Below are 23,079 nucleotides of genomic sequence, written 5' to 3'. Positions count from 1 at the left end.
GTACCATTAAAGATTATCTTGTGAGTACATATGCTGCAGAAAAGGCACATTGGCTGCTAAAATTGTGTGGTTTATGCTTTTCATGTTTGACTAAGTAATAAGGCAAATTAAGAGCTGAGCGCATGCATGAGTTCTCCATTCATATCCCTCTTCTACTACTCTGACTATATGTATGGATATAGAAGTATAAAATATTATGTAAAAACCCCTTTGACCCACAACGGGGGTCACACCACTGACATCAGCCATGGCCATATACATAGCTAACTGCATAGATGGGGAGGCAAAGCCAAGGGCCATGTGTCATCCAACTTTCCATAGTCGTGTACTGGCCTCTAACAGGAACTTCCATTACAGATGGTTCAATGGAAAAGAGATCGTAGACATATAGAAAAGTCCTTTTATCACTGCCGGGGACTATACACCTCTGTTCTCATAAAATATTTACACCTTAAAAGTCAGCTTCAGAATTTGTACTGTACAGTTCTTATCATATGCAAATATATTGTTCTTGTGGTCCGGAAGCACTTGCCAGCTGAGCCCACAGTCATCTGGTGAGAGAATGGAGAGAAAAATAGTATTTTGTTTTGGGAGTAAAGTAGAAGATTTTTGTCCTTTTTCTATGGCTACATATAAATGTATTTATTGGGGCTGTAAGATTGGGAAATGAAGAAACACACAGGCAATCTATGTTGTATCATATGTGCTATAAACGCAGTAATTATGGATAGGATACAAACTATGTTCTATAAGTAGCACAAAAATAAAGGTCATTTTTATTCTAGACACATTTGTATATATGAGCCAAAATTTTTGGCTGATAAATAAATAAGGAGTAGGATGTCTAAAAAGGTCATATTCTTGTCGCGGTAAAAAGTTGCAGATGGTTTCTCTGTCGCAGAGACCATAATAAATTGCCCCCATTCTGTCACAAAAGACATACCGCATATACTCGTGTATAAGCCGAGTTTTTCAGCACAAAAAATGTGCTGAAAAGCATCCCCTCGGCTTATACACGAGTCAATACTGGGCTTAAAAAATAATAAACTTATATACTCACCCTCCGGTGGCCCCGATGTGCAGCGCTGCTCCCCCGATGTCCGCGCGGCTCGTCTTCTGGCTTCCCGGCTCCTCTTCTGTAAGATCGTGCTGGGGGCAGCCATTGTTCTCTCCCGGAGGCGCCGAGCACGATGTGACAGAAGAGGAGCCGGGAAGCCAGAAGACGAGCCGCACGGACATCGGGGGAGCAGCGCTGCACATCAGGGCCACCGGAGGGTGAGTATATAAGTTTATTATCTTTTTAAATTGGGGGCAGGCTGTATACCACTGGGGACTAAGCGCCACCGATTATGTGACCCGCTGGAAGCCACTTTGGGATATCTGGGGGTCAAGGGGCGGTGAGCTCATTGTATGCACGCCTCCTCCATATACATCACTCCCACGGCAGTATTAGGCAGATGTGTACAACCTCCTGAACTGCTGGAAAGCGGCTGCAGGTGGATAGGGGATAACAACCAAAGTTGGTGTAACCGCATTTAGTGCTCTCAAATGTGTTCAGACCCCCAGCGATCTGACACTTATCTGCCATCCTCAAAAAACTGATCAATGTCTTTTGTGGCCCAACCCCTAGATCACTTTCAGTGCATCTGTATCATGTAGCCTGTATTACAGCTGCAAGTCCTATAGTCTAGGATAAATCATCATTAAATTTACTTCCTTATTTTTTTGAAACTGCACAAATACAAAATTTAAGACCCAAATTGCTCACCTAAAGTTGTCTGGAACAGACTGTAGGTTTCAGGGTTACGAATGGTTGAAGCTACAATAACTTCCAGTTTATTTCCAGCTTTTGTACAACAGAAAAGTTTCTTCACTACTTTAGAAAATGAAGCCAGGATATCTGGATCATACACCACATCTAGAAATAGTAGAACATAACGTTAACGTGGACTATGCAGCCATATGATAAAGCACATCCATACATTACAATGGTAGCACTGTGATACCAGGGTACAGCTTCATTTACCCTTGAAGACAATTATTCAGCAAATAATAAAAATGTATGTTCAAACAATGGATCCAGCCATAAACGCAGAACTGTCAGAACTGAATTATAGTGATTATAGTAACATTTGTAATGTGTAACTGCTTTTCTGTAGCATTTTACTGCTTCTTTCTCCTGCGGTGAGCAGTGTTTATGAAAGCCTTCTCATGTCCATACAGAAGGAGAGGAGGCAATTGATAAACTCTTTCCATACCTAGAGCATATTTATCTGTATGATTTACACTCACCGGCCACTTTATTAGGTACACCTGTCCAACTGCTCGTTAACACTTAATTTCGAATCAGCCAATCACATGGCGGCAACTCAGTGAATTTAGGCATGTAGACATGGTCAAGACAATCTCCTGCAGTTCAAACCGAGCATCAGTATGGGGAAGAAAGGTGATTTGAGTGCCTTTGAACGTGGCATGGTTGTTGGTGCCAGAAGGGCTGGTCTGAGTATTTCAGAAACTGCTGATCTACTGGGATTTTCACGCACAACCATCTCTAGGGTTTACAGAGAATGGTCCGAAAAAGAAAAAACATCCAGTGAGCGGCAGTTCTGTGGGCGGAAATGCCTTGTTGATGCCAGAGGTCAGAGGAGAATGGGCAGACTGGTTCGAGCTGATTGAAAGGCAACAGTGACTCAAATCGCCACCCGTTACAACCAAGGTAGGCAGAAGAGCATCTCTGAACGCACAGTACGTCGAACTTTGAGGCAGATGGGCTACAGCAGCAGAAGACCACCCCGGGTGCCACTCCTTTCAGCTAAGAACAGGAAACTGAGGCTACAATTTGCACAAGCTCATCTAAACTGGACAGTAGAAGATTGGAAAAACGTTGCCTGGTCTGATGAGTCTCGATTTCGTCTGCGACATTCGGATGGTAGGGTCAGAATTTGGCGTCAACAACATGAAAGCATGGATCCATCCTGCCTTGTATCAACGGTTCAGGCTGGTGGTGTCATGGTGTGAGGAATATTTTCTTGGCACTCTTTGGGCCCCTTGGTACCAATTGAGCATCGTTGCAACTCCACAGCCTACCTGAGTATTGTTGCTGACCATGTCCATCCCTTTATGACCACAATGTACCCAACATCTGATGGCTACTTTCAGCAGGATAATGCGCCATGTCATAAAGCTGGAATCATCTCAGACTGGTTTCTTGAACATGACAATGAGTTCACTGTACTCAAATGGCCTCCACAGTCACCAGATCTCAATCCAATAGAGCATCTTTGGGATGTGGTGGAACGGGAGATTCGCATCATGGATGTGCAGCCGACAAATCTGCGGCAACTGTGTGATACCATCATGTCAATATGGACCAAAATCTCTGAGGAATGCTTCCAGCACCTTGTTGTATCTATGCCACGAAGAATTAAGGCAGTTCTGAAGGCAAAAGGGGGTCCAACCCGTTACTAGCATGGTGTACCTAATAAAGTGGCCGGTGAGTGTATCTCTCTGAGGAAATTACACCATTCAGGGACTGTCTGTAAAGAGTTGCGTCATTAGACACTTTACCAGGTTCCTTTCATCTCTTAGCTGTCAGTGGATACAGGACAGAAAGCTGATTTATACAAACTGCTTTGACGCTTGCAGCAAACTGATGTAGTAGGTCAGTGTGCAGCCTGGGGTTACGGAGAAGGCTCACGAGCAGCAAACATCTGCTGTTAACACCGCATGAAACACGGGTGTTAACCCTTCTCAGCTGTGACTCCAACGGGTGGCGATGTTCTGTCGCCATGACAGCCTGGAGTCTGTCCGAGACCCCTGACATTCTCATTTGTGCAGATCTGTCTTTAAAAAAAAAAAAAAATTCAACCCCCCCCCCCTATCCTTAGAACCAATATACAAATAAATAAATAAAAAAAACATCATAAAATTCCCGATCTATAAAAATGGTTATTCCCAGCGGTGAACCCCATGACAGAAAATAGCACCCAAATGTCTGAAACTGTACTTTTTGGTCATTTTGCAACTCCTAAAAATTTAAGTGACCAAAAGGTTGTAGAGTCCCACAAATGGTAATGTAAATTTAATTATGTTCTGCAAAAAAATGACGCCTGACACCGCTCTATACATCAAAGTATGAAGAAGTTATTAGTGTCAGAAGATGGCAAATGAAGGCTTTTTATTTTTTTGTAAAAAAGGGTTTTAAAAAATTGAAACCTTTAATAAAACAATAAAATAAATCTGGTATCCCTGCAATTGCAGCGACCCAAAGAATAAAGGGGATGTGACATTTGGATTGCACATTGAAAGCCATAAAAACGGAGCCCACAAGAAACTGCCGTAAAAGTGTTTTTTCGTCAAGTTCACTGCATTCGGAATTTGTTTCCGGCTTCCCAGTACAAGCAGTCCCTGGGCTACGTACAAGATAGATTTTTAGGTTTGTTCTTAAGATGAATTTGTATGCAAGTCGAAACTGATATATTTTATCATTGTAATTCCAGACAAATTTTATTCTGTTCCTGTGACAAATGGATTTTCAAAATTTTGTGCTGTTAGGGGACCAAGGATTATCGATAAAGCTTCATTACAGACACCTTACAGCTGATCATTGCAGGCAGGGACTATAGGCAAGCATCCAGAGTGCTTCACCAGAGGTCACAGTGGGCAGAGAGGTCTGTCTGTAAGTCAAATGGAAAATTAAATACTGCCGATAAGAAGTACAATTTGTTACACAGAAAATAAGCCCTTAAACTGCTCTGAACATAGAAAAATACAAAAGTGATGGATTTTAAAAAAGGGGATCAAAAAATGGAAACACAAAAACGAAAAAGGGCATCATGGGAAGGGGTTAAAAAAGGAAGAAAAGTAGGGGGAAAAGAAGGACACGTGAAAATATTTCTTTAATAAATGATATTAAAATGAGTTTAACAGTCCCTGGAACATGTGATTGTACTAAACTTCATTCACATTTCTGAAAAAAAAAAAACTGCAGAAACTGACCCGCCCCACGGATTTTACTCTTTACGCTTCAGATTTTTAGCACAGATTTCACCCCTTGCAAAGCCAAATGAAAAATCTGTAGTATATATCTTAATAAAATCCACATCAAATAGTTTAAAATACCATTTTTATAAGATTTTTTAGTGCAGTTGATTTTTAGTACCTGATGCAATAACCAGATCTGCGTCCAGGGCTACAAGCTCTTGTTCTGTGACAGATTCCCAGTCGAGTTCGGTTACGGACACAACCGTCGTGGGGGTCTTGCTGGTATCTGACAGTTCTTCGCTCAGCACGAAGCCATTGAGAAGGACGTTCTCTTTGAGCTGCTGGAGGACCTTCTGGTGACTGTCGCTGAATGTGTATCTCCTGGGAGAACAGCTCCTGCATATGACCAGTCCGGTCAGACCAATGCCACTCCCGAGTTCCAAAATTGTGCTCAAAACAGAAGGGACAAGATGAAGGTGTAATGGCTACACAGGCAGACCTGTACATGACCACTGACGGATGAATATCCCCCAAACACTCTACTAAATTATTTCAGATTCAACGTGTATTCCCAACATTTTTGGTCCTGGTTTTACACAAATTAGTACATGTACACTGGTAACAATCCAGGGGATACTGTTTATACAATATTTATGGACTATTTTTCATGTATACATGAGAATGTAACTTGCATTTGACTCCACATATAACCGATCCCCACATATTTTAGCTTATTCATATGCTGAAAAGGAAAGCAAACTGACCAAACTTCTCATATAAATACAATTTCACATGGTCATAACACGAGTGCCTTAAATACAGATACACCTGCACCTTCCCTAGTTTATCAGAACAGGAGGTAGAATGATACAAATCTGAGTGACATATATATATAGTGCCCTATTGTGACATCAGTATGCCTTCATATTCTTTCACACTGCTCCAACATGACATCAACAATATCTATTATGACATAAGCCCAGGCTTAAAGGGGTTCTCCGAAAGTTCCAGAAAATAAAAAGTCAGGCTGGGGCGGGCTTTTTAAAAAATTTTAAAAAAATAAATAAATAGACGTGTGCTCACCTCCTCAGTCGCTCCCAATGTCTCGGCATTCTATCAGGCGCTGGGATATGGTGACGGGTGGGCATGGCCGGCCAGAAGCTCCTCGAGTACAGGGCACGAATCATCACTTTTTACATAGCAATGCACCATTAAAGAGGACCTGTCGCCCACAAAAAAGGTACTAGGAGCTGCTTACTAAAGCACAAGCCCATTTTTAGCAGGAATTAATTGCTAGCGTTATCAGAACCCTCAGATAAAGCTAGAAGTAACTGCCGCACAGTACAATAGAATGCCGGAGCGAAATCAAAGTGGTCTGGCGTAATCATGAGGGGGTGGTCCGAGGCACTGCCTCTTCCCCGGAACACCCCTCCCACTCCATAGGCCGGCGGTGACTGCTGTGCTTCATGCGGCAGTCACCCCCTCCTAGTCCCGCCCCCTCGTGAATATGCTGGACCATTTGAGAGTTCCGATAAAGCTAGCAATTTATCACTGCTAAAAATGGGCTAGCGCTAGGAGCTGCTTACTTTAGTACCTTTTATATGGGTGACAGGTCCTCTTTAAGTTCATCTCTCTATAACAGGGGTCCCCAAACTTTTTACATAGGGGGCCGTTCACTGTCCCTCTCAGACTGTTGGAGGGCCGGACTGAAGTTTAAAATAAAAAAAAAATATATAAGAAATTCCTTGAAAACACAGCGCTAGCTGTACATGTGACAGCATCCGTAATACCCCTTTGTGAACTATTTTATTTATTGGCCCAATTAATGAATCAATTGGGTCAATTAATTATTAAATATGCTGCCCCCCCATTAATTACTAGACTGCCCCTCATAATTAATTCTTTCCTATGCTGCCCCTCATAATTAATTCTTTCCTATGCTGCCCCTCATAATTAATTATTTCCTATGCTGCCCCTCATAATTAATTATATCCTATGCTGCCCCTCATAATTAATTATTTTCTATACCCCCACCATTAATTCTTTCCGATGCCGCCCCTCACAATTAATTCTTTCCTATACCCCCACCATTAATTCTTTCCTATGCTGCCCCTCATAATTAATTATATCCTATGCTGCCTCTCATAATTAATTATTTCCTACACCCCCACCAATAATTGTATCCTATGCTACCCCTCATAATTAATTATTTCCTATACCCCCACCATTAATTCTTTCCTATGCTGCCCCTCATAATTAATTATATCCTATGCTGCCTCTCATAATTAATTATTTCCTATACCCCCACCAATAATTGTATCCTATGCTACCCCTCATAATTAATTATTTCCTATACCCCCACCATTAATTCTTTCTTATGCTGCCCCCCACCATTAATTCTTTCCTATGCTGCCCCTCATAATTAATTCTTTCCTATACCCCCCATTAATTCTTTCCTATGCTGCCCCTCATAATTAATTATATCCTATGCTGCCTCTCATAATTAATTATTTCCTATACCCCCACCAATAATTATATCCTATGCTGCCCCTCATAATTAATTATATCTTATGCTGCCCCTTATGAGAGGCAGCATAGGAAATAATTAATTATGAGGTGCAGCATAGGAAATAATTGATTATGAGGAGCAGCATAGGAAATAATTGAGGTGCAGCATAGGAAATAATTTATTATAATTAATTATTCACTATGCTGCCCCTCATAATTAATTATTCCCTATACTGCCCCTTCATTATTATTTTCTCTAATGGCCCCATAATTCATTACTTTGTATATTGGGGTCACCACACTCTTTCTACTGCTGTTTTAAAGAAAAAATTTAAAAACCTGTACTTACCTCGCGTCTTCTTTCTTCTTCCTGCGGCCGGGCAGAAAGGGGTGCGCGCCCGCGTGATGACGTAATCACATGGCCGCGCATCCAAGTTCAAGGAGCGATGTGCTCCGGGGTTGTCTTCCGGCCACATCGCTCCAGTTAAAGTGCTCGAGCGGCCGTTCCTGGCCGCATCGGGCACTATACAGTGAGGGGCAGGAGCTTCCTGTCCGGACGGACGGAGGCCCCTGCCCGACCGCCGAAGGCCGCGGCCTAATCATTGACATTATTGTCAATGCCAGCACCGAGCCCCGGATCCGGATTTATCATTTGGGGGCACCCGGGCGCTGGATGGGATGGGGGCCGGATAGAAACGGTCCGCGGGCCGCATGTGGCCCGCGGGCCATAGTTTGGGGACCCCTGCTCTATAAGATATAGCAATGCCCCATTGTGACATCACCACCCCCTATATGATATCTTTATGTCATTCTGTCCATAAAGCGTCTTGGGCCTTATGCTCCTTCTCAAAATATGCAGGGGCGATGCTGCTTTTTTTTTGTCTATATTTGGCGCTGTTTCGGAGCAGTTGTGATGCAAATGCTGTTTTGTGACTTTTCATTGCGCCAAATGAACATAAGACAGTGCAAAATCACTATGACATAGACCCTGCTGGTGCCAAATTCATTATTTGCATAGACTAGTTTTCACAATACTAAACTAAATTCATGATTTACGTGTCCCAACCCTGTCCCAGTCCCCGCCAGTCTAACTTTTGATAGTATTTTGCAACTTCCTATGCGACTGTCGCAAACAACCCCCATAGCATAAGACACTGCCAGCAGGTTTATCAGGGGCCAAAGCCGAGCAGAGCTATAAAGACTAGAATAGAACTGTCACAAGGAACCAGTCTAATGTTAAAAAAAATGTATAAATATTCTTCACACAAACCATATCAATTATTTGCTGAAATTGGCCTACCCCTTTAAATGCCCCATTTGGTTTTATCCAATATGGTGAATTTCGAGGGGAAAGTGGGTGCAATGAACAGCAACACTTCTTACCGATTGTTGAAGAGACCATTGTTCTCTATAGCCCATTCAGCTAAGAATAGCGCAGCTTCCCAGGTCACTAAGCCTGTAGTCCCCTCTGAGATGATAGCCACATTCTCAGCTAATGTCACAGGGTCCCCTGTGGGCTGCAAAACAATTCTGCCATTAGAAAGGTGATCAGTATGGATTGCCATGTACTATTATGCTTGTGCCGATTCTGGCACTGGAAGCAACACAGAGAATGGATGCAGGAGAGCTGTGTATGGGCATATCCACTTGAATGGTAGCTGAGCTGCAGTTACCGGGCCTGGCCACTGCACAGAGAACAGCGCTGTGTGGCTTGTGAATTCAAAGACACCAGAGCTCATTTGGTAGGCGGTTGGTGACCAATTTTCGGACCCCCACTAATCTGAGTTTTTATGACCTATTCCATGGATGAGTCAGAAATAAATGTCAGTGGTTCTACTATAGTAAATATCTCTATGCCACTCGAATTCAAGAGAACCTTTCCAGGCAGTCTCTCTCCTATAAAGTGATTGTGACTGTATTGACAACCGGGCGTTACCAAAAATTGACATTGACCAAAAAATGCAATTACTTTATGGATTCAGGCCACCATTTTCCTAAGCAGGCTTCTGGTTGGATACTCCAGCAGAGGGGAAGTGCTAGAAAGCAGCTTAGTTTCGAGAGCAAATAGGTCTTCAGGGTGAAGTCCCCCCCTCCAGCATTCGCAGAGCTGAAGTTTTCGATAGAAAGTAGATTTTCTTTACCATCTAATGACAAATGTATATTTAAACAACTTTAACCCATTCAGTAAAGTATAGATCACCAATATCTATTTTTTGGGGGGCTCCCAATCAGCTGTTTTTGACAGCTTCTGGAACAGTGGCCGGACCGGGTAACTGCAACTCAGCTTTCATTCAAGATAATGGGAGCAGTGCTGCAGTAACACAGCATGACCACTAGAGAACAGATCTGATATTGATGATCTCAGTGTAGGTGAGAAATCTATACCTGCTATTGCATTAGACATATGGAGACACAACCAGGAAGCTCCATTAAGGATCCTGCGTATCATTGTCATGAGGAACACTTACCAAACAGTAACTTTTGTAGCACAATGTATTGTCTTCTGAATTTAAGACTTCAGCGAATGCAGTATATATATCATCCAGCGGTTCTGCTCCCGTACGCTCATGCTGCAGAAAGAAGAATTATTACCCTAATATTATCATCAGTATGTATAATTCACACAACATAATACATCTTCTCCGCAGCTTCAGATTTAAATGGAAACAATATAGTTGTACACAGCAGAGAAATTCACTTATTCATAGGCAACGGGCAGAACCAGCGAAACGTAAGGAGCATCTAAAATAGTCGTGAACAGTGAGGAGCCGTAATTTTAACCCCTTATGCATACTGCAATCCTGATAAACCAATTCTTTAGGTTTTCTTGTCATTACATGCAGGATCGTAACTTGATCTGGTCTCCTTGCATATCTTTCTATATCCTCTGAGCCGTGGCGCCTAGAAACACAGTTCTGGTGTCATATTAAATATGGATTATGTTTCTAACTGCCACAGAACCGGAAATTTCCACAGTTACAGCTCCACACTCCTGACTGTAACTTTATCTAAAAATCACATTTTTGACTGTGGATATATCTAATGCTGTGGCACCATAAACATGATAATTTTCCCCTCTTTAATATGACACTAGAACTCCACATCTAGGTGCCATGGTTTAGATGATGTAGGCATTTAAATTGGGACACAATCATTACGTCTATACACGTGCTATCTAGGTAGGTGCATAATCACTAAAATGAGACAGGATCCCCACATCATCATGGGGCAATAAATGTGTGATCTCTGGGGGTGTGACTTCTAGGACCCCCTGTAATCAGCAGAATGGGGGACCACAAGTTTCTCTGAGCTGCCCTATAAATAATAGGACCTCCAGGATCTCTCATCCTGTAAGCCGAACTGGAAGACCCACTGAAGTCAAGCTCAATCTTCATGGAAATCAATGGTCAGGGCCAAACTTACTCTTTCTAATAAAAATATCCTTTTAGAATATCATTATTTTACCAATAACAGCAGAACTGCAAGAGAGACTTTGTGGTCTTCATAAAGATAGTAGGAACTGTATATTTGTGAGGCCTAAAAGGTGCAAGTGTATACCTACTTAAAGTGGCTCTAAATGTAAGGATCAATCTAATCTACTCAGCTCTTCTTCAGTCAGAAACCTGGCAGTGCCTAATCAGCTGTGGTCCCAGAATCTGGAGTTCTGACCCGTTCTTTAGTTGGGGCTGTATTCGCAGGATGACCCCCTCTTATAATAAAGTGAACAGGTCATACATTGCATTGTCCTTTCCGCAACCTCTGTGCAGGGGACCTCCCCTCTTGAAAATAAGGGTAAAGCCACACATTCCGTTTTTTAGATGCAGGTATGGATCATAATGGGTGAAGACTAGAGATGAGCGAGCACTAAAATGCTCGGGTACTCGTTATTCGAGACGAACTTTTCCCGATGCTCGAGTGCTCGTCTCGAATAACGAGCCCCATTGAAGTCAATGGGAGACTCGAGCATTTTTCAAGGGGACCAAGGCTCTGCACAGGGAAGCTTGGCCAAACACCTGGGAACCTCAGAAAAGGATGGAAACACCACGGAAATGGACAGGAAACAGCAGGGGCAGCATGCATGGATGCCTCTGAGGCTGCTTAATCGCACCATTATGCCAAAATTATGGGCAACAGCATGGCCATGACAGAGTGACAGAATGAAGCTAGATAGCATCTAAAACATCCAATAATTGACCCTGACACTATAGGGGACGGCATGCAGAGGCAGCGGCAGCAGGCTAGAGAGTGTCATGGCGACATACCCTGAATGGACTCAGGCTTCAAACCAATGGGTGGCAGAGAGGAACCAAAGGAGGTGAGCAAGAAGCGCTCAAATAATATCGGTACATGATAAAAGTTTGCCAGTATATTTTGGGGATTACACAGCAGGGTGGCGACAAAGTTAACAAGTTTGATGTGGAATGCCCTGTAAAAGCTCTTGGGCGGTGTGCCTTTTATCGCCTAGGCTCAGCAGTTTGAGCACCGCCTGCTGTCGCTTAGCGACGGCACTGCTGCTGTGCCTAGAGCTACCGACTGATGGCGCCATGGCCACGGATGGTAATTTGGAGGAGGAGGAGGTGGAGGAGGGGTGGGAGGAGGAGGAGGTATAGTAGGCCTTTTAGACCTGGACCGAGGTAGGCCCCGCAATCCTCGGCGTTGGCAGTATATGACCAGCCCCAGAGTCAGACTCGGTCCCAGCCTGCACCAAGTTAAGTGTAGTAGCGTTCTTATAAGTTTGGGATATGGCAGATGAGGGGAATGTAAACAGGTGCGCAAGAAGCGCTGAAATAATATCCCTAAATGGTAAAAGTTTGCCAGTATATTTTGTGGATAACACAGCAGGGTGGCGACAAAGTTAACAACTTTGATGTGGAATCCATGAAAACAACCCAAATTTGTGCCTGACACACCTCGTTTGATAAGGGGACGATGTATGGAGGCAGCTATATGGACGACTTTTGGAGGTAGCAATGGAGACAACGTGTGGAGGCTGCTATGGAGACAATTTAATTTGGATAGTGCCTGTATGTGGCAGTCCAAAAAAGTTTTCAAACCAGAGGAGCAGGTAGGTGGCCCTCCAGAAAAATGGAATAGATTGAGTGCCTGTATGTGGCAGTCCAAAAAAGTTTTCAAACCAGAGGAGCAGGTAGGTGGCCCTCCAGAAAAATGAAATAGATTGAGTGCCTGTATGTGGCAGTCCAAAAAAGTTTTCAAACCAGAGGAGCAGGTAGGTGGCCCTCCAGAAAAATTGAATAGATTGAGTGCCTGTATGTGGCACTCCCAAAAATTGTTTAAAACAGAGGACCGGGTAGGTGGCCCTCCAGAAAAATTAAATGCATAAAGTACTATAGCTAGAGCCAGTGGGCCCTGTCAAAAAATAGCCAGTTTCCTCTGCTTTAGGCTACATTCACACGAACGTATGGGGGACGTATATACGGCCGACGTATATACGGCCGATATACGTCCCCCATACACTCCTATGAGCGCACGGCACCCTACGGGAGCGGTACGGTGCTGCACACGTGCGGCACCGTACCGTTCCGTACCCGGGAAAAAGATAGGACATGTCCTATCTTTTCCCGTAATACGGGGCCGTGCGCTATAAGTTGCTATGGAGAGGGGCGGGGGTGAGCTGCGCTCACCTCCTCCTCCTCTCCCTGTACACTGCCGTTGCCCGCTACGGTACGGTACGGGCGGGCAACGGCAGTGTGAATATAGCCTTAGTGTACAAAGAGGAGGAGAAGGAGGAAAATGAGGAGGAGGAGGAGTGCATAAATTATTCAGGTTGAGCTTCCTTCACCTGGTGGAGATTGGAAATTATGAGAAATCCAGGCTTTATTCATCTTAATAAGCGTCAGCCTGTCAGCGCTGTCAGTCGACAGGCGTGTACGCTTATCGGTGATGATGCCACCAGCTGCACTGAAAACCCGCTCGGACAGCACGCTAGCGGCAGGGCAGGCAAGAACCTCCAAGGCGTACAGCGCCAGTTCGTGCCACATGTCCAGCTTTGAAACCCAGTAGTTGTAGGGAGCTGTGTGATCATTTAGGACGATGGTATGGTCAGCTACGTACTCCCTCACCATCTTTCTGTAAAGATCAGCCCTACTCTGCCGAGACTGGGGACAGGTGACAGTGTCTTGCTGGGGTGACATAAAGCTGGCAAAAGCCTTGTAAAGCCCTGCCAGTGCTGGACAAGCTGCCTGCTCGCCTACTCTCCCTCGCTACTTGTCCCGCAGAACTACGCACTCTGCCGCTAGCGCTGTCAGAAGGGAAATACTGTTTCAGCTTGTGCACCAGGGCCTGCTGGTATTCATGCATTCTCACACTCCTTTCCTCTCCAGGGATGAGAGTGGAAAGATTTTGCTTGTACCGTGGGTCCAGGAGAGTGAATACCCAGTAATCGGTGCTGGAATAAATTCTTTGAACGCGAGGGTCACGGGATAGGCAGCCTAGCATGAAATCTGCCATATGCGCCAGAGTCCCAACGCGCAAGAATTCACTCCCCTCACTGGCCTGACTGTCCATTTCCTCCTCCTCCAACTCCTCTTCTTCTGCCCATACACGCTGAACAGTGAAGGTCTGAGCAATGCTCCCCTCTTGTGTCTCGCCAACATTCTCCTCCTCTTCCTCCTCATCCTCCTCCACCTCCTCCGATATGCGCTGAGAAACAGACCTGAGGGTGCTTTGGCTATCAACAAGGGAATCTTCTTCCCCCGTCTCTTGTGACGAGCGCAAAGCTTCCGACTTCATGCTGATCAGAGAGTTTTTCAACAGGCCAAGCAGCGGGATGGTGAGGCTGATGATGGCGGCATCGCCACTGACCATCTGTGTTGACTCCTCAAAGTTACTCAGCACCTGACAGATATCAGACATCCACGTCCACTCCTCATTGTAGACTTGAGGAAGCTGACTGACCTGACTACCAGTTCTGGTGGAAGTTGACATCTGGCAGTCTACAATCGCTCTGCGCTGCTGGTAAACTCTGGATAACATGGTTAATGTTGAATTCCACCTCGTGGGCACGTCGCACAACAGTCGGTGAGTGGGCAGTTGGAGGCGGCGCTGCGCTGCCCTGAGAGTGGCAGCATCTGTGCTGGACTTCCTGAAATGCGCACAGATGCGGCGCACCTTCGTGAGCAAATCTGACAGATTGGGGTATGTCTTGAGGAAACGCTGAACTATGAGATTTAACACATGGGCCAGGCATGGCACATGTGTCAGTCTGCCGAGTTGCAGAGCCGCCACCAGGTTACGGCCGTTGTCACACACAACCATGCCTGGCTTCAGGTTCAGCGGTGCCAGCCACAGATCAGTCTGCGCCGTGATGCCCTGTAATAGTTCTTGGGCGGTGTGCCTTTTATCGCCTAGGCTCAGCAGTTTGAGCACCGCCTGCTGTCGCTTAGCGACGGCACTGCTGCTGTGCCTAGAGCTAGCGACTGATGGCGCCATGCCCACGGATGGTAGTTCGGAGGAGGAGGTGGAGGAGGGGTGGGAGGAGGAGGAGGCATAGTAGGCCTTTGAGACCTGGACCGAGGTAGGCCCCGCAATCCTCGGCGTCGGCAGTATATGACCAGCCCCAGGGTCAGACTCGGTCCCAGCCTCCACCAAGTTAACCCAATGTGCCGTCAGCGATATATAGTGGCCCTGCCCGGCAGCACTCGCCCACGTGTCCGTGGTCAGGTGGACCTTGTCAGAAACGGCGTTGGTCAGGGCACGGATGATGTTGTCTGACACGTGCTGGTGCAGGGCTGGGACGGCACATCGGGAAAAGTAGTGGCGGCTGGGGACCGAATACCGAGGGGGGGCCGCCGCCATGAGGTTGCGAAAGGCCTCGGTCTCTACTAGCCTATAGGGCAGCATCTCCAGGCTAAGCAATCTGGAGATGTGGACATTAAGGGCTTGGGCGTGCGGGTGGGTTGCACTATATTTTCTTTTCCGCTCCAGCGTCTGGGGTATGGAGAGCTGAACGCTGGTGGATGCTGTGGAGGATCGTGGAGGCGACGATGGGGTTTTTGTGCCAGGGTCCTGGGCAGGGGGCTGACTATCAGCTGACACAGGGGAAGGAGCAGTGCTGTGCACGGCCGGAGGTGAACGGGCTTGGTGCCACTGATTCGGGTGTTTAGCATTCATATGCCTGCGCATACTGGTGGTAGTTAAGCTAGTAGTGGTGGAACCCCTGCTGATCCTGGTTTGGCAAAGGTTGCACACCACAGTCCGTCGCTCATCCGGTGTTTCCTTAAAGAACCTCCAGACTTCTGAAAATCTAGCCCTCGCCGCGGGAGCCCTCGCCACGGGAGCTTCACTAGTTGACACATTTGGCGCTGATGCACCTGCTCTGGCCCTGCCTCTCCGTCTGGCCCCACCACTGCCTCTTCCAACCTGTTCTGCTATAGGACTCTCCTCCGTCTCAGAAGCACTGTGTTCACCCGGCCTCTCAACCCAGCTTGGGTCTGTCACCTCATCATCCTCCGATCCCTCAGTCTGCTCCCCCCTCGGACTTCCTGCCCTGACAACAACTTCACCACTGTCTGACAACCGTGTCTCCTCATCGTCCGACACCTCTTTACACACTTCTTCCACTACGTCAAGAAGGTCATCATCACCCACAGACTGCGACTGGTGGAAAACCTGGGCATCGGAAAATTGCTCAGCAGCAACCGGACAAGTGGTTTGTGACTGTGGGAAGGGTCCAGAAAACAGTTCCTCAGAGTATGCCGGTTCAAATGCCAAATTTTCCTGGGAGGGGGCAGACTGGGGGGGAGGAGGCTGAGGTGCAGGAGCTGGAGGAGTGCCGATTTCGGTGACATGGGTGGACTGCGTGGAAGACTGACTGGTGGACAAATTGCTCGAAGCATTGTCTGCAATCCACGACATCACCTGTTCGCACTGTTCTGGCCTCAACAGTGCTCTACCACGAGTCCCAGTAACTTGAGACATGATGAACCTAGGGAGTGTAGCTCTGCGGCGTTCCCCTGCTCCCTCATCAGCAGGTGGTGTCTCACCCCGCCCAGGACCACGGCCTCTGACCCCTGCAGTAGATGGACGCCCACGTCCCCGCCCTCGTCCTCTACCCCTAGCCCTAGCCCTCGGGTTAAACATTTTGAAAATGAAAGTTATATAAATTAAATTTTTTTTTTTAATTTTTTTTTGTGTTTTTTAGTTTTTTTTTGTGTTTTTTAGTTTTTAAAACCAAACAATGCTATCCTATTGCTATGGCTATTTTCTAGCCAAGTATGAAAGCACACTGCTATGCCAGATGAGATGACGCTGAGTTATTAAAAAAATAAACGTAAAATAAAAAGTAAATGGCAGACTGTGCCTAATTGAAATCCAACCCCTAATAAATTATCCCACTTCGGTCTTTGCGATGGATATGTGCGTCACTAAGCGCTAAACACAGCGGTCGCAAGTCTCACTCCAAATTCCTCACAATTGGCTAGTATATGCACTGCAGCAAGGACAGCCACCAGCACATCAACCAGAAATAAAATATATATAACGCTATTGTAGGCGTAAGTAAGCCGTTTGGATTCTCCTTTGGCTATTTTCTAGCCAAGTATGAAAGCACACTACTATGCCAGATGAGATGACGCTGAGTTATGAAAAAATAAACGTAAAATAAAAAGAAACTGGCAGACTGTGCCTAATTGAAATCAAACCCCTAATAAATTTTCCCACTTTGGTGTTTGAGGTGGATATGTGTGTCACTAAGAGCTAAACACAACGGTAGCAAGTCCCCCTGCAAATTCCTCACAATATGGTACTAGCTGCACTACTAGTGCCAGCAAGCCCAGCCACAAGCAAACAAACAAAAAAAAAGTATAACGTTATTGTAGCCCTAAGAAGGGCTGTTGGGTTCTTGTAGAATCACTCCTGCCTAACACTATTCTAATAGAACACCCTAACGCTTTCCCTGACCAGCAGCAGCTCTCTCCCTAGCGGCATCCAGGCAGAGAATGATCCGAGCAGCGCGGGCAGGGGCTAGTCTATTCGTGTAAGGGTACCACGTCATGCTGGGTGGAGTGCAGAGTCTCCTGGCTTGTGATTGGCTCTGTTTCTGGCCGCCAAAAAGCAAAACGGCGGGAGATGCCATTTTCTCGAGCGGGCGAAGTATTCGTCCGAGCAACGAGCAGTTTCGAGTACGCTAATGCTCGAACGAGCATCAAGCTCGGACGAGTATGTTCGCTCATCTCTAGTGAAGACCTATCATTAGGAAGTGCTACTCCATTAATTGTTTGTATGAAAAAAATCTATCACGTTTCCAATATAATTTCTGTATCAATTGCTCAGTTTCCTAGATCTCTGCTTGTTGTCATTCTATTTGAAGCTTTAGGATGATGCCACACATGGCGGTTTTGGTCCGTTTTTAAGCATGCGTTTTCAGTTCATTAAAAAAAAAAAAAAGCATCCGTTTTTGACCATTTTGGACTGTTAACCATGCGTTTTGCTGCTTACTACCTGTTTATCTATTAAGATAATTGGGAAAAAACTGAAAAAAACCGGATGCGTTTTAAAAAAAGCATTCCTTTTTAAATGGACTGAAAAAGCATGCTTAAAAATGGACACCATGTGTGGAATCACCCTTATTGTTTACTTTCAGTGAAATCTGTCCATGGTTATGTGATATCACACAGGTGCACGGCTTGTTAGTATCACAGAGTAATCACAACTGTGTGTGATAATGGGTTGTGCATCTGTGTGACATCACATGAGCAGGAATATAACAAGCCGTGCACCTGTGTGACATCACAGGAATAGGAATATAACGAACCGTGCACCTGTGTGACATCACATGACCATGGACAGATTTCTATCCACTGGAAGTAAAACATGGTAGCTTCCTACAGAATGGCAGCAAGCAGAGATCTAGTAAAATGCAATAAATGGAATAAATGCAGAAACTATATTGTAAAATTGTATAGCTTTTCATTATACAAACATTAAGATTTATGAGATTTATGGCTGTTTTTTCCCCTCTTTCAGTACAATGTGAGCGGTCACCTTTTTGATTAGTTCAGATAAGAACAGTCTTCTGTACTGTGATGATGGTGGGTACTTTTGGGAGACTGGATGGTTGATGGTCTATGAAGAAGAAAACCATTTATTAGCAATCACATACCACAAAGAAAAAGTAATCAGACATCTGCATGATGAAGGTCTACAGAATCTAAGCTTCTAGCGTTGTACTATATTTATCTACACAAATGACCCTTAATATTATGTAGAACTGCAATGTGATGGGCACATAGGTGGTGGACTAATACAGTTTGGTTGTCAAAGAGGAGTTTTGATGAAAAAAAATTTTTTTCCATTGGATGTAAAAAAATCATGCAAGCAGAGATCTTGAAAATCAAAAGAACTGAACCCCAAAGAATATAAGAAAATAGAACCATGAATGGTATATAATCACTATTCCTGTACATTGAGTTGGCGCTTGCAGCTGGTCTAGTGAGAAGATGTACATGGACTCACCGTGCAGCCAGGATTTATATTAAGGTTTTACCTGTTCCAAAATTCTGAGCACAAATGATGGCCGTATAGACAGCTGATGTTCCAAGTCCTGGAGAAGAAAATCATGGAGTCATTTCATATGGATATACAGAGCTGCAGTTGAGAAATCCTTACATCTGCTAGGATATTGGACAGAGTAGTAAAGTGCTATGGAATATGATGGTGCTGTATAAATAAAGATTATTATTATTATTATTATTGTGTTTTGTGTCATGTTGGGGGTGGGGGGGTATTCCAACGTTTCCTTACAACTTATAGCACAGATGTATCACACTGTATTCTTATTCAGTGGTATATTTCGCCCCAGGGACCCCTCTCCCCCTGAATGTGAGGGGGGTGGGGGGTTGGGAGTGCACAATAGCTGCTGCTGAAGTAAGCCGTGTTTCCCGAGTGATGTCACTGTCTTTATATGGACAGTGATATCACAGAGTCCCCCCTCCTGATGTGCGATGTATGTGCTCAGAGAGGCTGCAGGAGGGATGCAATACGCTGCATTCGCTCCCCATAGGCTTCTATACATCTGCTGCGCTCATACGTCGCTCAGCAGGAGGGAGCAGGATGGAAAGACTTGGGTTGCTACGTCTTTCCATCCTGCCTTTTTCAGCGGATGCAACATATACTGGTCAGATGTAGACAATAACTATGCCTCCGTCTGCCATTATATGTCAATGTATACGCTGAGCGTATACAAAAGACAAAATGTGAAACCAGCCTCAAATCAACATCACTCAGATCCAGGCAATGTGACTGTGGTAATCTTCTTATATTTGTTATCCATGGCCTCCGTCCTCCAAAAATCAACTTTTAAAATTAAGCTTAGGAGCCAGAAGGGCTCTGTGAGGTGTTATCAGAGCCCCTCCATGCTGTAGCTTCACATTGTACAGGAGCACTTCCCCCTTCCAGTGTGTGAGAATACAGCAGGCAGAGGACGGAGGTGAAGTGCTGAGGGCAGGGGGAGAATGTGTAATAGTCTGTGAAGCTACAGCACAGAACAACGGTGGTAACACCCCAGGAGCCCTTCTGGCTGATTTGTATAATTGTAAAAGTTTATTTTAGAGAGAAGGAGGCTATAGATAACAAATAACATTTCCACATTCATGGTGCCAGGATCTATGAGTGCCCCTGATTTATCATGCTTGATTTTGATTTACTTTAAAGGGCTTGTGGTTGAAAAAAAGGTTAAAAATATGGCTGTTTTCTACCAAAAACAGCTCCTATGCTGGCCATGGGTCGTGTATTGCATGGAAATGCTTTTGGAAGACAGCAGCTTTATTTTTAAATCTCTGGACATCAATGTAAAATTATAGCTGTTCTCCGGCCCTAGAAGGCGATAAGACTGCACCTCACCTTCCATGGTAAGGATCCAATCCGTCTGCAACATAGGAAGTCTCGCTGGAAGGTGTCACACAGACCGGCTTGTACAGCGTCCATAACCTCATCACTGGATGGCTCCATCCTATGGGAAGCAGAATAAATGTAGTCATCACCCAGATCTATGGGTTATCCCTTAAGACTCTGCCGCAGGCGGTGTAATGACACATGTATAGTATGTGGTTGTCTCTCTACTTTCCATTAGTGTAAAACCACTTTTAATACAGAATGACTTCAGCTTTCAAATTTGAATCACTTGAAGATCACATCAAATCATTACAGGGACCAATTTGACAAGCTCTGTGTAATCCCCTCACAGCACTGAGTGATGCTGATCATACATAGTGATGACACTACTGGGCACATAATCCCCTCACAGTCACAGCACTGAGTGATACTAATCATACATAGTGATGACACTGATCATACATAGTGATGACACACACTACTGGTCACATAATCCCCTCACAGTCACAGCACTGAGTGATACTAATCATACATAGTGATGACACTGATCACACAGAGTGATGACACTGATCACACAGAGTGATGACACTGATCACACAGAGTGATGACACTGATCACACAGAGTGATGACACTGATCATACATAGTGATAACACTGATCATACAGAGTGATGACACTGATCACACATAGTGATGACACTGATCTCACAGAGTGATGACACTGATCTCACAGAGTGATGACACTGATCATACAGAATGATGACACTGATCATACATAGTGATGACACTACTGGTCACATAATGCCCCTTACAGTCACAGCACTGAGTGACACTGATCATACATAGTGATGACACTGATCACACAGAGTGATGACACTGATCATACAGAGTGATGACACTGATCACACAGAGTGATGACACTGATCACATAGAGTGATGACACTGATCATACAGAGTGATGACACTACTGGTCACATAATCCCCTCAAAGCACTGAGTGATGCTGATCATACATAGTGATGAAACTACTGGGCACATAATCACCTCACAGTCACAGCACTGAGTGATACTAATCATACATAGTGATGACACTGATCACACAGAGTGATGACACTGATCACACAGAGTGATGACACTACTGGTCACATAATCCCCTCACAGCACTGAGTGACGCTGATCATACATAGTGATGACACTGGTCATACATAGTGATGACACTGGTCATACATAGTGATGACACACACTACTGGTCACATAATGCCCCTTACAGTCACAGCACTGAGTGACACTGATCATACATAGTGATGACACTGATCACACAGAGTGATGACACTGATCATACATAGTGATGACACTGATCATATAGAGTGATGACACTACTGGTCACATAATCCCCTCACAGCACTGAGTGACGCTGATCATACATAGTGATGACACTGGTCATACATAGTGATGACACTGGTCATACATAGTGGTGACACTGGTCATACACAGTGGTGACACTGGTCATACATAGTGGTGACACTGGTCATACATAGTGGTGACACTGATCATACATAGTGGTGACACTGATCATACATAGTGATGACACTACTGGGGACATAATCCCCTCACAGTCACAGCACTGAGTGTCATAGGATCGGGGGCGCCTATAGCCTCATGTTGTCAGGCATGGCTAGAGCTGCGGGGCTCTGGCTCCCCCTAGTGACGATGGCGCGCAGTGTCTCCACCGCATGAGACCCAGGCTACAGGAGGTTTCCCTATAACGTTATGACTATGATAAGACATGAGAGGATGGGGAACAGCCGTACCTGCCAGCAGCACATAGCCAGGGGCTGCCGCTCAGCACAACGCATTGGGCAGCTGCTAGAATGGAGTTACCAGGATGAGGTGTGATGTCACTGGTCACATGTCACTCCAGATCATGTGACTGAGGGGGCGGGGCTTGGTGTTTCCCCCCTGTATGTGTGTGGAGGAGATGCAGGGCGGCTCTCTGCTGTGTGTGGAGGGATTATCAGGTACCTCTGCTCCAGGGTCTAGTGGAGGGTTCTGGGAGCTGTGAGTAATATGTGCGGGCGGCTGCAGTCTGTAAGTGTGGAAAGTGGGTGATATGCAAAGGAGCCCGGGTCACATAGAGGAGCCTGAGGGGGGCACCTAGAGGAGCATGGGGCATGTGTGTAATAAAGGGTGAGGGTCATGTATGGATTGTGAGGGGTCTAATGGCTGTATAGTGCCACAATTGGACATACATCATTAATGTGGGGGTGCACCCTATAACATGGGGGGGGGGGGGGGTACATGCTGTATGTGTGTGGGGGTGCAGTCTATAACATGGGGGGTACTTGCCTCTCATAGTATTCCCACACAGTGTAATAGTCTAATAACTGGTTTTCCGTTCTCGGGTATGAATGGAGAGGCAGGTCAAGTCTGCGTCCTGTTGCTTTATTCTTTGCCAGGTCGCCTGGTTATCGCTGGCGCTGTCATAGAGGTTCAGGACAGTGCCGGAAATACCCAAGCGTTGTGCTTGCCAATTTCCAAAAACTCCAATGGTATTTAACCCCTACGCGCACCAGGATGATATAGTACGTCCCTGCGGACAGATACTTCCCGCTCCAGGACGTGCTATAACGTCCTGCTTCTGGCACCGGCTCACGAACGGAGCCGGCACCAGAAGCAGCGGCTGTCAGCTGTCTAGTACAGCTGACACCGCACTCTAAAACTTGCCATCGGAGCAGACTCCG

At 45.4% G+C, this 23,079-nt stretch overlaps 1 protein-coding gene across 2 annotated transcripts; it reads right to left on the bottom strand.

Annotated features, from left to right (window-relative positions):
• Positions 1–382: 382 nt before the first annotated feature.
• EEF2KMT (eukaryotic elongation factor 2 lysine methyltransferase) lies at positions 383–22,295 on the bottom strand. 2 transcript variants are annotated; one of them, XM_072120785.1, is made up of 9 exons: positions 22,150–22,295; positions 20,350–20,458; positions 18,995–19,051; positions 18,493–18,573; positions 9,960–10,061; positions 8,875–9,008; positions 5,162–5,433; positions 1,769–1,918; positions 383–551 (listed from the first exon to the last, which is right to left on the bottom strand). In XM_072120785.1, exons 2-9 carry the CDS (start codon positions 20,455–20,457, stop codon positions 445–447), a joined length of 1,011 nt encoding a protein of 336 aa, XP_071976886.1. In that variant the 5' UTR covers position 20,458; positions 22,150–22,295; the 3' UTR covers positions 383–444. The 2 variants fall into 2 exon arrangements, with proteins under 2 accessions (XP_071976886.1, XP_071976885.1); XM_072120784.1 differs by having other exon boundaries at positions 22,154–22,263.
• Between the last annotated feature and the right edge of the window lie 784 nt (positions 22,296–23,079).

Source organism: Engystomops pustulosus, chromosome 8 (assembly GCF_040894005.1).
Source record: "Engystomops pustulosus chromosome 8, aEngPut4.maternal, whole genome shotgun sequence".
NCBI lineage: Eukaryota > Metazoa > Chordata > Amphibia > Anura > Leptodactylidae > Engystomops > Engystomops pustulosus.
This window is presented reverse-complemented; position numbering and strand designations above follow the sequence as displayed.

Bases quoted from the DNA above. Each gene is read 5' to 3' on its own strand.
- EEF2KMT (XM_072120784.1), bottom strand. From the start codon at position 22,194: ATGCGTTGTGCTGAGCGGCAGCCCCTGGCTATGTGCTGCTG. The intron at 5,434-8,874 runs GTAAGAAGTGTT...TTCTGTTTTGAG, and splicing joins AATGGTCTCTTCAACAATCG to CACAATTTTGGAACTCGGGA. The intron at 552-1,768 runs GTGAGCAATTTG...TTCTCTCACCAG, and splicing joins TCTGTTCCAGACAACTTTAG to ATGACTGTGGGCTCAGCTGG.